General features: G+C 46.6%; 1 protein-coding gene across 1 annotated transcript in view; it reads left to right on the forward strand.

Annotated features, from left to right (window-relative positions):
• LOC311111829 (adenylate cyclase type 2-like) overlaps nucleotides 1-17,532 on the forward strand; it is a 72,546-nt gene that overhangs the window by 20,352 nt on the left and 34,662 nt on the right. The window contains exon 2 of the mRNA XM_084154699.1: nucleotides 16,472-17,376. Within this exon, the coding sequence (XP_084010825.1) occupies nucleotides 17,212-17,376 (165 nt within the window). The 5' untranslated portion in view covers nucleotides 16,472-17,211. The remainder of the gene's footprint in view (nucleotides 1-16,471; nucleotides 17,377-17,532) is intronic.

A 17,532-nucleotide genomic window follows, 5' to 3' on the forward strand; every position in this document is an offset into this window, starting at 1 on the left:
AAGGAGGCAGAGAGAAATGAGTCAAATGTGGACATAGGGAGGTTGAAATCCCCCAAAACTGTGAGGGGTGAGCCATCCTCAGGGAAGGAACTTATCAAGGCGTCAAGCTCATTGATGAACTCTCCAAGGGAACCTGGAGGGCGATAGATGACAAGGATATTAAGCTTAAATGGGCTAGTGACTGTGACAGCATGGAATTCAAATGAGGAGATAGACAGATGGGTTAGGGGAAAAATTGAGAATGTCCACTTGGGAGAGATGAGGATTCCTGTACCACCACCCCTCTGACCAGATGCTCTCGGGGTATGCGAGAACACATGGTCAGACGAGGAGAGAGCAGTAGGAGTAGCAGTGTTTTCAGTGGTGATCCATGTTTCCGTCAGCGCCAGGAAGTCGAGGGACTGGAGGTTGGCATAGGCTGGGATGAAGTCAGCTTTGTTGGCAGCAGAACGGCAGTTCCAGAGGCTGCCTGCGACCTGGAACTCCACGTGGGTGGTGCGTGCAGGGACCACCAGGTTAGAGAGGCAGCAGCCACGCGGTGTGGTGCGTTTGTGTAGCCTGTGCAGAGAGGAGAGAACAGGGATAGGCAGAGGCATAGTTGACAGGCTGTAGCAAATGGCTACAAAAATGCAGAGGAGATCGGAATGAAATGAGCTAAGCATCTGGGAGAGGAGAGAGCAGGGCCTTCCTCACCAATAACTTCTACCTCAGAAACTAAAATTGTTTCACTGAACCACCCGAACAAAAACTCTCCCAACTTCCACCTTTAGAAATCAGAATTGTTGTGAACCACAGCGGTTCAATGTTTAAAGGAATAGACTCAACCCACTTTATTCAGCTAGCTAACTATGACACCATAGCTAACTAGCAAGCTAGCATCCAATAACAATAACACACCGTTTAGCACCAACACTTGGTCACAACAAACCACCAATAGTGTGATAACACACTAAACAGATCATTCGTGTCTGTGTCAAGTTCCTTTCATGACGCAGCAATGATTAGACGTTGGCTAGCTTGGACAAGTATATTGTATTTAGCTACTACCGTACAGTTAGCTGGTCGTGTTGGGTAGCTAGCAATGGCCACTGTGTTGACTTTGTTTGAAGAACGGCTAGCTAGCTAGCTTCGTGCTACACCCGGCACACAATGGCTATTGTGTTGACTCTGACTCTGTTTTGATATTGAAATTCAATGTTGCAAATGTCGGAGAGACAGACCGCAAGGTTATTACAAATCTCCGCTGTTGAAACTCAAATGCTAGTCTAAAAGAAATGGGAGATAATGTCTTGATGCTTTTTTACAATGTATATCTAGAATATAAATTGCCTGGCTGAGCTGATGAGACAGTGGATTGCACAGTCAGATGGAACAGAGTAAATAGGCGTTTCAACATCATAGATTTAGCCGGTGGTATCTTGTGGAATAGACACCGGCTGAAATGCGGTTTTAACCAATCAGCATCCAGAATTAGACCCACCCGTTGTATAATCTACGGTATTGTACTGCAATGCACTCTGCTCTACTCGGTTGGGATTATTTAAGGGTTTTGAGTGTGTAGTTAACAATATTTATATTTCTATGATGTACTCACTGAGATTTCTCTGAGGCGGTGTCAGTAGTTCATTGGCTTGCGTACTGAGTGATCATTATGGCTCCATGATCTGTGCCGTGGTGGTGGAGGCAGGGCCAGGGAGGGCCATGAGAGAGGCCCAGAGCCAGACCCTAGAAGGCTGCTGTGATGGGAGGGCCTGGGTTGGGAAGTCCTGGGCTGGGGCACTTTGCCAGCTCGCCTCGGCCTGGCCTGGCTCGGCTAACAGAGGGGTTATGAAACCAGAAATAGGGATGTGGTTGGCTGCACTGACTGGAAACAATGCTCTCTTCTTTCCTTTTCATATTCTTTCCTCCTCCAGTGTTTTCTTTTTGTCTCCATTTTAGAAAAATGCTTTACTCGCATGCACAGTGAGCTATAGATTATTCAGTATGGGAAGGAGGCACACTGTTATGATGTTGTATGTGCAGGCAGTGGTTCTCATCATGACCATAACCAGCTACTTCTTGAGAGAACAGGAAATGACCCAGTATAATTGATTGAATCTAGATATTGGCTTTTCTGTGTCTGTTTTTTAAATTATTTATGTTCTATTAATATCACAGTCCAGGACCATTCATTGTGTTTGTGTCATGTAACAAAATGGATGGCTCCACTTGTGCCAATGTGACACAGCGTTTGTGGAAGTGAATGTGAAACACTTGTGTGTGACAAGCGCCCAGCTTCCGACCCACGCTTTCGATCTCGCCTGCACTTCCTGTGTTTATCATAAACAAGCTATGATAAAGTAAAGAGCTGAAAACAGCCTGAGATAACATCCTGTTAATGTCATTACCTTTCAGCAGCTCTCCCTGCTGCACCAAGTTAATTCAATACCACTGGATGATGCTACTGGGGGTGAGGGCGGAGAGAGGAGGGGGGGAGATGGGGAGCCTGATCTAATTTGACAACAGTGCATTACTGTACATATTTAAATCAGCTGTGAGACAGTGCAGACAGGGTCCTGTTGGGTGGTGAGTTGGTTGACTCTGGTAGCCTGGTTAAACGAGACTGAACACAGTGCCCTGAGTGAAATGCACTTATTTGCTTGATATACAGTGCCTTCAGAAAATATTCACACCCCTTGACTTATTCCACATTTTGTTGTGTTACAGCCTGAATTTAAAATGGATTAAATTTAGATTTTGTGTCATTGGCCTACGCACAATACCCCATAATGTTAAAGTGGAATTATCTTTTTAGAAATTTGTACAATTTAATAAAATATGTAAAGCTGAAATGTCTTGAGTCAATAAGTATTCAACACCTTTGTTATGGAAAGCCTAAATAAATTGAGGAGTAAATATTTGCTTAACAATTTGCATGTTGCATGGACTCACTAGTAATAATAGTGTTTAACATGATTTTGTAATGACTACCTCATCTCTACCCCACACATACAATTACATGTAAGGTCCCTGAAAACAGATTAAATTACAAAGTCCAGGGAGGTTTTCCAATGCCTCACAAAGAAGGGCACCTATTGGTAGATGGGTAAAAAAAAAGTAGACATTGAATATCACTTTGAGCATGGCGAAGTTATTGATTACACTTTGGATGGTGTATCAATACACCCAGTCGCTACAAAGATACAGGCGTCCTTCCTAACTCAGTTGCAGGAGAGGAAGGAAACCACTCAGGGATTTCACCATGAGGCCAATGATGACTTGAATACAGTTGCTGCCAAACATGCCCTCGTAAAACTGACTATCCTACCGATCCTTGACTTCGGCGATGTCATTTACAAAATAGCCTCCAACACTCTACTCAGCAAATTGGATGTAGTCTATCACAGTGCCATCCGTTTTGTCTCCAAAGCCCCATATAATACCCACCACTGTGACCTGTACGCTCTTGTTGGCTGGTCCTCACTACATATTCGTCGCCAAACCCACTGGCTCCAGGCCATCTATAAATCACTGCTAGGCAAATCCCCGCCTTATCTTAGCTCATTGGTCACCATAGCAACACCCACCCGTAGTCTGCGCTCCAGCGGGTATATCTCACTGGTCATCCCCAAAGCCAACACCTCCTTTGGCCGCAATTCCTTCCAGTTCTCTGCTGCCAATGACTGGAACAAATTGCAAAAATCTCTGAAGCTGGAGACACTTATCTCCCTCACTAACTTTAAGCATCAGTTGTCAGAGCACCTTACCGATCACTGCACCTGTACACAGCCCATCTGAAATTAGCCCACCCAACTACCTCATCCCTATATTGTTATCTATTTTGCTCTTTTGCACCCCAGTATCTCTATTTGCACATCATCTCTTGCACATCTATCATTCCAGTGTTAATACTAATTGTAATTATTTTGCACTATAGCCTATTTTATTGCCTTACCTCCATAACTTGCTAAATTTGCAAACTGTATATTATATGTATTTTTGTTGTATTTTTGACTTTGTTTTGTTTTACCCCATATGTAACTCTGTGTTTGTTTTTATCGCACTGCTATGCTTTATCTTGGCCAGGTCGCAGTTGTAAATGAGAACTTGTTCTCAACTGGTTTACCTGGTTAAATAAAGGTGAAATAAAAAAAATAAAAAAAATAAAACAGAGTTTAATGGCTGTGATAGGAGGAAACTGTGGATGGATCAACAACATTGTAGTTACTCCTCTATACTAACCTAATTGACAGAGTGAAAAGAAGGAAGCCTGTACAGAATACAATTTTCCAAAACGTGCATCCTGTTTGCAACAGGGCGGTAAAGTAATACTGCAAAAATAAATTGGCAAAGCAATTCACTTTTTGTCCTGAATACAAAGTGTTATGTTTGGGGCAAATCCAATAGAACACATTACTGAGTACCACTCTCCATATTTTAAAGCATAGTGGTGGCTGCATCATGTTATGGGTATGCTTGTAATCGTTAAGGACTGGGGATTTTTTCTGGTAAAAAAGAAACGGAATGGAGCTAAGCACAGGCAAAATCCTAGAAAACCTGATTCAGTCTGCTTTCCAACAGATACTGGGAGATTAATTCACCTTTCAGCAGGACAATAACCTAAAACACAATGCCAAATATACACTGGAGTTGCAAACCAAGACGACATTGTCATGGTTGAACCACGACATTGTCATGGTTCATTGTTGACATTGACATGTTCCTGAGTGGCATATTTAGTTTTGACTTAAATCGGCTTTAAAATCTATGGCAAGACTTGAATGGCTGTCTAGCAATGATCAACAATGAACTTGACAGAGTTTAGAGAATTTTGTACCATCCAGGTGTGGAAAGATCTTAGAGACTTACCCCGAAAGACACAGCTGTAATCACTGCCAAATATGATTCTAACATGTATTGATATTTATGTAAATTAGATTTCTGTATTTCATTTTCAAGATTCTTCAAAGAGAATAAACAAAGAGGCACAATATGACACGAAGCAAAAACAATCACACACAACATATTACAGAACAGTTCAGGGCTAAATAGGGGTGGTGATGAGATGATGGTTTCCATTCCAGTGTTGCCGAGGTGGTGCGCTCAGACCGGTGGCTCAGTAGAACGGTGAATCAGAGCGCCGGAGGGGAGCAACGGGAGGAGACGAGACGTGACAGTACCCCCCCCCCCCCCCCCCTTCCCCTGGACGTCGCCGGCCAGGAGGACAACCCTGAGGACGAGGAGCGGGCCGTTCAGGGCGGCGACGGTGGAAGTCCCGAATTTGGTTGGGGTCCAGAACGTCCCCAGCCGGAACCCAGCTCCTCAGGACCATACCCCTCCCAGTCCACCAGGTAATGGAGCCATCCCCCATGGAACCTGGAGTCCAGCAGGTCCCTCACCGCATACGCCGGACTCCCGTCAATGTCCAGGGGTGGAGGAGGCGTACCCCGGGGGACGGCATCCGCCAGAGGACCAGGAACCACCGGCCTGAGGAGAGACACATGAAAAGTGGGTGAGACACGGTAGTGAGGGGGAAGGAGCAGCCGGTACAATACCTCATTTATCTGCTGGAGGACCTTAAACGGCCCCACAAACTGAGGGCTCAGTTTCTTGCAGGGCAGGCGGAGAGGGAGGTTCTTTGTGGACAGCCAGACACGATCCCCAGGCTGGAATACAGGGGCCTCACTGCGGTTGCGGTCGGCTTGGTCCTTCTGCCGACTAATAGCTCTCTGGAGATGGACATGGGCGGCGTCCCAGACCTGTCCTGCCCTGTGGAACCACTCGTCGACAGCGGGCGCATCGGTCTGGCTGGGTGTCCAAGGGGCCAGGGCCGGCTGGTACCCCCAGGACACACAGGAAGGGAGTGAGCCCCGTGGAGGAGTGAACAAGGGAGTTCTGCGCATATTCTGCCCTGGGAAGAAACCTCGCCCACTCACCCTGCCGGTCCTGACACTGGCAACGAAGAAACCTCCCCAGCTCCTGGTTCATGCGCTCCACCTGCCCATTCGACTGAGGCCTATACCCGGAAGTGAGGCTGGCCGTGGCCCCGATCTTCTCCAGGAAAGCCTTCCACACTCGGGAGGTGAATTGGGGGCCACGGTCCGAGACGATGTCCTCCGGAAGTCCATAATGCCGGAAGACCTGTTGGAACAGGACCTCAGCGACCTGGAGAGCAGAAGGAAGACCAGTTAATGGCAAAAAACTGCATGATTTGGAGAACCGATCTCTACGACCACCATGACTGTGGTGAATCCATCAGAATGTGGAAGGTCGGTGACAAAGTCAATGGACAGGTGTGATCAAGGTCGCTGAGGCACTGGGAGAGGAACTAGTTTGCCTGCTGGGGCGTACCAAGGTGTCTTCGTTTGGGCACATACGGAACAGGAGTTGACATAGCGGGACACATCAGAAGCCAAGGTGGGCCACCAGTACTTTTGCGCTAGAGAATGCAGGGTGTGTGTAATACCGGAGTGCCCTGCCGTAAGGGTGGTCTCCGCCCAGATCAGCAAGCGTCCCGGACACTGGTGGGTACATACACGCGCCCCAGAGGGGCGTTGGCAGGCGCCGGGTACTCCTGAGCCGCCAGGCGGATGTCTTCATCCACATCCCAAACGACAGGGACAACGATGAGAGACGAGGGCAGGATAGGGCCCCTCAGATCCTTCCTTTCTCCGGTATGGTGCATCCTGGAGCGTGTGTCAGCTTTCACATTCTGGGATCCTGGGCGGTAGGACAGAATGAATTGAAATCGAGTAAGGAATTGGGCCCACCTGGCTTGACGAGAGTTCATCTGTTTCGCTGCCCGTATGTGCTCCAAATTCCGGTGGTCAGTAAGAATCCGGAATGGATGGACTGCGCACTCCAGCCAGTGTCTCCATTCCTCCAGAGCGAGGACCACCGCCAACAGCTCCCGGTCTCCAACTCCATAGTTCCTCTCTGCGGGGGTAAGCTTTTTAGAGAAAAAGGCACAGGGATACATTTTCTCTGGCTTACTGTGCCGCTGGGAGAGGACCGCACCCACGCCCTCCGATGCGTCCACCTCCAGGATGAAAGGACGAGAGGGATCTGGATGTTTTAGGATGGGCGCTGTGGTGAACCTCTCCTTCAGCCTCTTGAAGGCATCGTCAGCCTCAGGGTTCCAGGTCAGCTTCTGAGGCCCACCCTTAAGGAGAGACGTGAGCGGGGCGGCTATGGAGCTGAAGGACCTGATGAAATGCCGGTAGAAATTGGCGAATCCCAGGAAGCTCTGTAGGCCCTTGATGGTGGTGGGAACTGGCCATGACCTGACGGCGTCAGTCTTCACTCCTTCCATGAACACCCCCTGAGGACTGATCCTGTATCCTAGGAAGGAGATGGCCTGTTGGTGGAATTCGCATTTCTCCCCTTTCACCAACAGGCTGTGTTCCCGGAGGCGGAGTAGGACAGTTCAGACGTCCCTGACGTGCTCCTCGAACGTAGCCGAGTAGATCAGGATATCGTCGATGTACACCACCACCTGTCTACACAGCATGTCCTGGAACATGTCATTGACGAAGGACTGGAACACAGATGGTGCGTTGGCGAGGCCGTAGGGCATGACGCAGTATTCATAGTGGCCTGAGGTAGTGCTGAATGCCGTCTTCCACTCGTCTCCTTCCCGAATTCGGATCAGGTTGTAGGCACTCCTCAGGTCCAACTTGGTAAAGTACTGGGCCCCTCGTAGCTGCTCGACGGCCGACGGAACCAGAGGGAGGGGGTACCGGTACTTGGTGGTGAATGTGTTCAGCCCCCTGTAGTCAATGCATGGTCTCAGTCCTCTGTCTTTTTTGGCCATGAAGAAGAAGCTGGTGGAGGCAGGAGAGGTAGAGCGTCTGATGAACCCCTGTGTCAGGGTCTCCGCCACATACTTCTCCATGGCCTCCGCCATGGAAAGAGGGTAAATGCGACTCTTAGGGGGGTGTTGTCCCTCCAGCAGGTCAATGGCGCAGTCCCAGGGCCTGTGAGGAGGGAGACACGTAGCCTTAGATGAAGAGAAGACATCGGAGAGATCTGCGTACTCACGTGGAATGTTGGGCTGGAGGGCGGACTCCGGACTCTCCACTGACAAGGAACAACAAACCACCGGCAGGCAGGTCTTCTGACATGAGGTAGTCCAGGCTGTGATCCTCTTGGTGATCCAATTGATGGTGGGGTTGTGTAGTCTGAGCCAGGGCAATCCCAAGACGATCCGGTGAAGGGGTGACGTGACGATGTGGAATGACAGCTCCTCGTGGTGCTCCGGTAGTGTGGGAATGTTGATGGTGATGGGGAGAGTGACGTGCGTAATGATGCCTGACCCAAGGGGTTGATTGTCCAATGAGGTGACATGTAGCGGAGATGGCAGTGGCACGGTGGGCAACCCCATTCAGAAACCAGCTCCCTATCTATAAGGTTCCCCGCTGATCCGGAATCTATCATTGCAGTAGAAATGGAAGATGAGGAATAACCAGTAACCGTTATGGGAACTAAAAACAATGGTTTTGTGATAGGAGATGACGTCACACTCACGGAGCGGCGACGGGAGTCATACCGCCTACATAGGGAGCCGCCAGGAGATCTGTGTGCCGCGGTGGTGTAGGGGGTGCTGCCCACCTCCATGGGTGAGGACTCGGAATCAGGGCGGCTTCCATAGCTTAGATGGGGTGAGCGTCGAAGCTCTGGGAGGTGTTGGGAACGCCGTCTCTCTCGCAACATGTCGTCAAGACGGATGGATGTGGTGATAAGGGTATCAAGGTCCATCTCATCGTCCCGACATGCGAGTTCTGTCTTGATGTCCTCCCGTAAGCCTCTCCTGAAGGCCGTGCGCAGAGCACGCTCATTCCAGCTGGAAGACGCCGCCACCGTGCGAAAGCTCAGAGCATACTCGGATGCGGGCCCCTCTCCCTGTTGTAGATGGAGGAGATGCTCACCCCCATCCTTTCCCTCCGTGGGATGATCAAACACCGCCCTGAACCGAGCGAGGAAGGTGGGGTAGGGTAGTGCCACTGCCTCCTCTCCTTCCCAGACTGCCGTGGCCCAATCCAGCGCCTTCCCCTTAAGAAGCGAAATCACCAGCGCTATCCTGGCTTGGTCAGATGGATATGCCCCAGGCTGACGCGCCAGATAAAGTGACACTTGTAGCAGGAAGCCTCTACATTTAGTAGTTTTACCGTCAAAGCGCTCCGGTAGGGCGAGGGTTCCCGCAGAATTGGGTGACAGCCCGGGGACAGGTGGATTGGAGGCACTCGCCGCTCCCTGAGGTAGAACCGGAGCGCTGGGCAGAGTTTGGAGTATGTTGGCGACTTCAACTGGGCAAGCTGGTGCTGGTGCTGGTCGAGGCACTGGGAAACTCCTGCTGCATCCATTTTCGTTTGGTGTGTGATTCTGTGACGAGTACTGAGGATACGAAGAGGCAGGACGCAGACGCAGGAATTAACAAGGTCAAGGTTTACTCAAACAATGACAGAGAATAAACATTTTAGAAAAAGGCTGTAACGTAACAATGTGGAAAAAGTCAAGGGGTCTGAATAATCTCTGAAGGCACTGTATACCTCAAGTTTTGAAATAAAAAAATGTAATGGTCTGAGAAGAACAACATTGGCAGGGCAATTCAAACAGCCAATATGCTGTGATAATGTATTGGGCATATAGCCTACTACAAACCTCATTGCTACAGAACTTTTTAATAGGTTAATTTTGCATAGACTTACGTTTTGTAAGTCATGTTAAAAAAATTTGCGGTAGATCTCGGTCTTCATTTAGACTCAGAAAGTGATCTCGGCTCAGAAAAGGTTGGGGACCACTGATGTAGCAGAATTTGCTTGGGTGAAGTGACATAGTCGACCACAAACCCTAATTTGGTTCTGGGAAGCAACAGACGTTTTTTTTTTTGTATAGCACGTTTTAGTTAGTAGTCTGTTACAGAAGCACAAACTAAATCCAACAGTCACGTTATGAACTCTATAAACAGGTAGCCTATTCACTGATACACACCTGGTCACACAGAAGATACACGCACAAAAGTCTCTTATCTCCCAACAGACCATCTGGTATGTGTGTAATAAGCGGGTCTATAGATTCAGTTGTTTTCAGGGAAACATACATCCCTTGTTTCCTGTGCCCTTTTCACTTTTGTCCTACAGAGAAAGGTAACTCTCCTGCAGATTTCACATATACACTACCAGTCAAACGTTTAGACACACCTACTCATTCAAGGGTTTTTCTTTATTTTTACTATTTTTTACATTGTAGAATAATAGTGAAGACATCAAAACTATGAAAAACACATGTGGAATGATGTAGTAAATCAAAATATATTTTATATTTGAGATTCTTCAAATAGCCACCCTTTGCCTTGATGACAGCTTTGCACACTCTTGGCATTCTCTCAACCAGCTTCATGAGGTGGTCACATGGAATGCATTTCAATTAACAGGTGAGCCTTCTTAAAAGTTATTTCTTTCCTTCTTAATCAGTTGTGTTGTGACAAGGTAGGGGGGTATACAGAAGATAGCCCTATTTGGTAAAAGACCAAGTCCATATTATGGCAAGAACAGCTCAAATAAGCAAAGAGAAACGACAGTCCATCATTACTTTAAGACATGAAGGTGAGTCAATACGGAACATTTCAAGACCTTTGAATGTTTCAAGTGCAGTCGCAAAAACCATGAAGTGCTATGATGAAACTGGCTCTCATGAGGACCGCCACAGTTCTGGGAAGACCCAGAGTTACCTCTGCTGCAGAGGATAAGTTCATTAGAGTTACCAGCCTCAGAAATTGCAGCCCAAATAAATGCTTCACAGAGTTCAATAACACACATCTCAACATCAACTGTTCAGAGCGGACTGTGTGAATCAGGCCTTCATGGTCGAATTGCTGCAAAGAAACCACTACTAAAGGACACCAATAAGAAGAAGAGACCTGCTTGGGCCAAGAAACACGAGCAATGGACATTAGACCGGTGGAAATGTGTCCTTTGGTCTGATGAGTCCAAATTTGAGATTTTTGGTTCCAACCACCGTGTCTTTGTGAGACGCGGTGTGGGTGAATGGATGATCTCCGCATATAGTTCCCACTGTAAAGCATGTAGGAGGAGGTGTTATGGTGTGGGGGTGCTTTGCTGGTGACACTGTCTGTGATTTATTTAGAATTTGAGGCACACTTAACCAGCATGGCTACCACAGCATTCTGCAGCGATACGCCATCCCATCTGGTTTGGGCTTAGTGGGATTATAATTTGTTTTTCAACAGGACAATGACCCAACACACCTCCAGGCTGTGTAAGGGCTATTTGACCAAGAAGGAGAGTGATGGAGTGCTGCATCAGATGACCTGGCCTCCACAATCACCCGACCTCAACCCAATTGAGATGGTTTGGGATGAGTCAGACGGCAGAGTGAAGGAAAAGGAGCCAACAAGTGCTCAGCATATGTGGGAACTGCTTCAAGACTGTTGGAAAAGCATTCCAGGTGAAGCTGGTTGAGAGAATGCCAAGAGTGTGCAAAGCTGTCATCAAGGCAAAGGGTTGCTATTTGAAGAATCTCAAATAAAAAATATATTCTGATTTAACACTTTTTTGGTTACTACATGATTCCATAACTGTTATTTCATAGTTTTGATGTCTTCACTATTATTCTACAATCTAGAAAATAGTAAAAATAAAGAAAAACCCTTGAATGAGTAGGTGTGTCCAAACTTTTGACTGGTACTGTATAAGGGGCATTTATAGCACCATCATCCTCAACAGATGGATGAGGCTTTGCTGTGTAGTGTGAGGTTTCTATATAATAAGGTTCCAGCTCCGTTATCAGTTTGGGTTTTTAGGTTATGATGAAACAGACATTATGGAAGTTCTTGTTTGTGAACTCATGACAACTGTTGTCAACTCGTAACACACTGGTAAATGGTTTTGTCTAATTTTCAAAAAACAACATTCATATGATTTGCTCGGTGTAAAAGGTCAGCCCTCATGAGCATCAACAATGTAATATCAAGAAAATAAGTGCATATCATTGAGTGAGGTGTTGACTTTAATACCTAATTAAGGTCATCATGAGAGGATTATTCAGCTCCTTGCCTACCTAGCTCGTGTATGGAATAATCTAGAAAGCCTGTGGGTTGGACAGTTCAGCTGACCTTTCAACTCGTAACCATTAAGCCTAACATGGGCTTAGTCTGGCCTGTGAATAGCAGTTATCTGCTTTCTTTGTTCATTTACCAGTCCCATTGTCCAACCATATGAATAACAACACAAAAACCATAGAATGACAGCCTAAAGGTAAAGACCTGCCTATTTACTCTCCATGAAAGCCTAAAATACCATGTTGGTTTGTTTAAGGCCTGATGGTGGACATTGTGTATTTACTGTAGATATTCACAAACAATGGTTCATTATTATGTCACTATTACACCACAGGGATGTGACTGCATTATAAACCTTGATGGTTCCTTCCAACATATTGTTCAACAGTTGAATGTTTGCAGGATGAATCACACCTGACTCATAAGGACTCTCCTTATTCTCTCTGTCACTCAGGTGTGGAAAGTAGCATCCACCATGTACAGCTGGGCAGTTCCATGGTAACGGAATTATGCTGAGACTCATTTAAAAATGTATACCAAACAAAAAACATTGATTTAAACTTTTTTTAACACACCATAGAACTCTATGCACAAGGACAACTTTTAACAATTTCCATTGAAAATATTACAAAAACACAGAATACAACTGAGGGAGATTTTACTTTAATTCTGTTACCAAACTTTGCATCTGCACAATTTTCCCAGTAAATGTTTAATTTTATTTTTTAACTGTGTAAATTGTTCAAAGTAGTTATTGTGCATAGAGTTGTATGGTTTGTTAAAATTTTGAAATCAATGGTTTTTGTTTGGCATATATTTAAATGTGAAAAATCATAGTCTTTGTGTAATTCCCTTACTATGGAATTGCCCAGCTGTGGCTTACTCGGCCTCATAAAAATGTAGTACGGATGGTAGTCTTCTTCACTACAATCCCACCAGGTCAAATATAGTTTTTCATTTCCTAACACTCACATGTCGAGAGGCCAAAGAGAAGACCACATCCAGTCCCTTGAACTTCACGTCCTCTATTATCTTGCATTAATGCACGTTGCCAGTTTGTGACAGCAGCCATGTGCGTTCCTGATCTCAGTGGCTGGGCTCTGGGTTGGCAATGACGTTAGTAATTTTGTGTTGCGGCTGCTCCAGGAGTCACATGACGCCAGTTTGCGAGGCCGTTGTGAGAATGCCTCGATTTGCCTCAGCTCTTTCAGAGAGAAAGGCCTCGCAGACAATGCAGTGCAGTTACTGCTATTCATCCTGTTCTTGAGAGACTCCAGCCTATTCAAGCCAGGCTGCTATTCCAGCACTGCTCCACATGACTCCATGAGACAGACAGAGATCCGCTGGCTCGGTCCTTTGCCATGGCAACTTTAGAATTGGAACATAAAGCAGTTGTCGGGCTAGGAGCTGTAATATCAAGCCGTTGTCTCACAAACAAGCGCTCTATGGCGGTGTCAAATGGCTGCCTCGGGACAAAACATCCTGGAATGCTCAGTACTAGTATCCTACTGTCCGACTGAGACAGACCTATTCACTGATCGTTAACATCGAGGGGAACTGAGCCATCTGCCCTAGTATGAGGCTGCTCTCAAGATGTCTTCATTACTTCCTCACTGTCCTCCTAACATTGGAATGCACACATACAGTATGTCAGACAATGAAAGTGATCCAGGTTTAACTAACAGACCGAGTAAGACAAAGTAGGCTACAAAGCCACTGAAAAGCAAGAAAAAGCGATCGCGAATGAGCATAGAAACTGTTTTATCACCACCCCCTTGTTGTGAGTTTCCTGGCTTAAGTGAACAGGAAGATGCCCCGATTGAAAGGAGAACCATCGTCCTGTGTTCCATTGATAAGCAGAAGTTCCCTGGAGCCTTCTAGATAATAAGTCTCCCCTCACTGCTCTCTCAGAGATAGATACTGTCTCAGTGCCGTTCACCGTCCCTTTGTCCCAGAACCATTCTCTAACAGTACCACCCTTAATGGTCTATTTGGACTTCCCTCACAGTTGTGGCTCATTGTCTATCTCCATCTGTCTATCTCTGCCTCTGTATATCTCACTGCGGACTCATAACTTACTCTCTTAGTCTCCCTGTTTAAGGGTGATAACACTGACCTACCGTGCTGCATTATCCAGGAGATGAGTAGCCATGACAAAATGGGACCTTTGGTCCTTTACTGTCTGCCATTGGTGTCTGGTCATCCTCACATTCATTCATCCTCCTCCCTACTGTTTACTCTGGTCGCATGCATGAGCAGTCATCTAGTCTATGGGTTGATTGGTCTGAAGGAGCTAAATCAGAGAAATTATCTCATATTTCGCAACATGTCTAATGTAAGCCATGTAGTGTTTTGTGTGGGTGTTCTTTTTGAAGGAGTAATTTCCTTCATCTGAACCGTGTGTATATCATAGATCTGAGAGGCCCTGACCTCTTCAGGGCCCCAGCTGTTTTCTAATAGAGAAGACGGATCCCCTACCAGTATGTGCCTTACCTCGTCCTCTGTTTAACTACCTCCCAACTCTGTCTGTTAGTCAGACTCTGCAGGATAGCCTGGGTCGTACAGGATGGGGGCTGGGTAAAGGGTTGTTGGTTGCTTGGCTGTAATAGTCTTGTAGTAATAAAAGGAACAGTTAAACAGCCAGGCTGTAAATCGCTGACTGGGCCTCCATCAACACACGGCCTGCTGTGACAGAGCAGGTTGTCATTATGACTGGAGCATCCTGACTGGTTGACTGGCTGGGACCCCATTCTCCTATTCACACAGCCCAACAGGTGTCCCTCCCTCTCTGGCCTTTAGGTACATAACCTCATCAGCCCCTATGTTATTTTATGGCACATAGCAACTGTTGCAGTTGCCATGCGAAAAGACAAACAGGCAACAATGCTTTATGCTGTTAGTACAGGTCCAGGAGTCAGGACTATTAGCAACTGCTGAGATTAGGTTTATATTAACTAACTATATGTGAGGTTCATTTCATATCGTTTCAACCTAGAAACATCTACCCTCTCCCAAACACACCAGCCTGTTTATGAAGGCCAGAATGTAATCCCTTCTCCGAAATGACAATGAGAGGTGATATCATAATCAGGGTTTACGGTCACGCCCGTACTGTAGCTGTGCTGTTGTGTTGTGTGGTCTTATTATCAGGTGAGACAAAGACCAGTCGCTGGCCCCTCTTTAAACCAACCAGATAAGGATGCATAGTACTTCCTACTGCGTGCTTGAGACGAGAGCCTTCTGAATTTATTTTTCATTCAGCCTTAGATTTGTAAATACAGCGTAGCCTCTGATTCACTGAGCAAACTTCCTGTGTGCCAGGGAGCCAGCCAGTGAGGGCAGGCAGACTAAGGGGAATCCAACTCCTCATATACTGACTGGCTTTAGTGGCCTCTGCTCTGTGCTTATTAAGACAGGAGCAAGGTACACACACTGCCCAGCCAGTGGATCCTAACAAAACATAGACCTGGTTTATTTTCGTACAGGTTAATACACCTTGATTTATTGATTTTTAATGTAACTCCTAAGGGGCTGCATTGATGTCCTTAATCATTAGCAATACTGCAGTTTCACGTAAATGCCGGAGATTTAAATAATGGTTATTTCAGAATGGACCAGTTATTTCTGTCCATCTTTTAAATGTGTTACGTATTAAAGTGATGAATGACAATCTCCTTAAACTCTTGTGAATAATGGGTTGCTATGGTAAAATCCTTGGCAGACATAGACTGAGACTCTTGGCTAGCGTTTAAACTCCACAATACTGAATGTGTTTTGTCAGAGTAAAGTGAAGTAGATAGAAGTAAATGAAGTAGAGACCAGTGTGGTGTTTAATGATGCAAGAGTTCATCCCTCGATGGTGTATTCTTGAGTAAAGCGCTCCATGGAGAGTTTATTCATTAGAAGGGCTAGGCGTCATCATGGCAGTTCTCCATGGAGCTGTGGCCAAACCGGAACAGAGACTGAGGACTGGGACTGGGACTGAATACAGACAAACCAGGCTTTCTTAATCGTGGGAACAACTGCAGGGCTTGGGTTGAATGAGGATTGAAGATTCACTCACTTGTGTATAAATATTTACACCCTTGGCTAAAACAACACAGTCTAACTTTGTCATATGAAGGGACTCACTCTACTGTACTCTCACTGTGTACAGTTTGGCAGACAGTAATGTAGTTTCAAATCACATCGCTAAACTGTTATTTTTTTTAATACATTTTTTTATTCTCAATGCCAGATAATGTCATCTGTTTATTAAAACATAAGCTTAGTGAGTGCATCAACATTTTCTGACGTGTCAACAAGAGAAAGTGCTTTGAGTAGCCATGACCCTCTCAAGTGTTGTGGATTGCTATTTCACTCCTGTCTTTATCAGTGGTTCCAGCAAACTCACCCAGTCTGTCTCCTCCCCAGGCCTCTGACTGTGCCAGCTCCAGTGGGTGGCGCTACATTGGGCCCCTCTCTCTGCCCGCTCAGCACTGATGGGACAGACATCCTGGAGGAATCCTTGACGACCCCTCTGTCTTCCTCCGCCCTCCGCCCTCCCTCTTTCTCCTCCTCCTCCTCTTTCCTTAGACTCTCCTCCTCCCCCGGTCTCTTCTCTCAGCGCTGGGATCATTACTCAACCCTTCTGAAGAATGGAACACAGTAACTGGCATGGATGAACTGGGTCTGCCTGCCAAAGCAGAAAGGGAGAAAGAGAGAGTGAAAGAAAAGCGAGCGAGAGCAAAACCTGTGAGCAAAAGAAGAGAGCAACATATTAAAAATGCCCTTAAGGGAGAAGATCGACAACTGCACTTGAGCAGTATGAGCTAGAAGACCTCCGCAAACCTGCCCACCTGGATCTGTGGATCTGTACACACACACACACACACACACACACACACACACACACACACACACACACACACACACGTCTGTCTTACAGTTGCAGCAGAAGAAGGCTCCTACCCTGCCCTACACTTTGGGGTGTTTTCAGCGTTATTCCCTGCCGTAACATACCTGTGTGAGGAGGAGTGGACAAAAGTGGAGAGGAAATTCAGCAACTCTTAGAGGACAGTGGAAGTTGATAAAAATGCTTCTTTGTTAAAAACAGCGTGTTTCGGCCCATAACCTTTTATCAGGGTTTTAGTAGTGAACAGGACACCACCACCATGCCGGCTAAAGGGAAATACCTGTTGAATGACCAGGAGCTGAAACATGAGGCCCTGTACAGGAAGTTCTCCTGTATCAGCCAGTACCAGCCTCTGGTGCTGCTACTGGGCCTCTCCATGCTGTCCTGCGGAGTCCTCATCATCCTCTTCTTCGCCCTGCAGCTGGTGAGTCCCTGTGTGTGTGTGTGTGTGTTTAGCTGATGTGGAATCGCTAGCTAGCGGCCATCGTGTTAGTGACATTGCCTACTGAGACCTAGAAGTGTGTCTGCACCTACCCAGATGGTTGTTGAGACCGTCATGGCCATGTATGACGTGACAGTA

This window comes from Coregonus lavaretus (genome assembly GCF_964263955.1).
Source record: "Coregonus lavaretus genome assembly, chromosome: 37".
NCBI lineage: Eukaryota > Metazoa > Chordata > Actinopteri > Salmoniformes > Salmonidae > Coregonus > Coregonus lavaretus.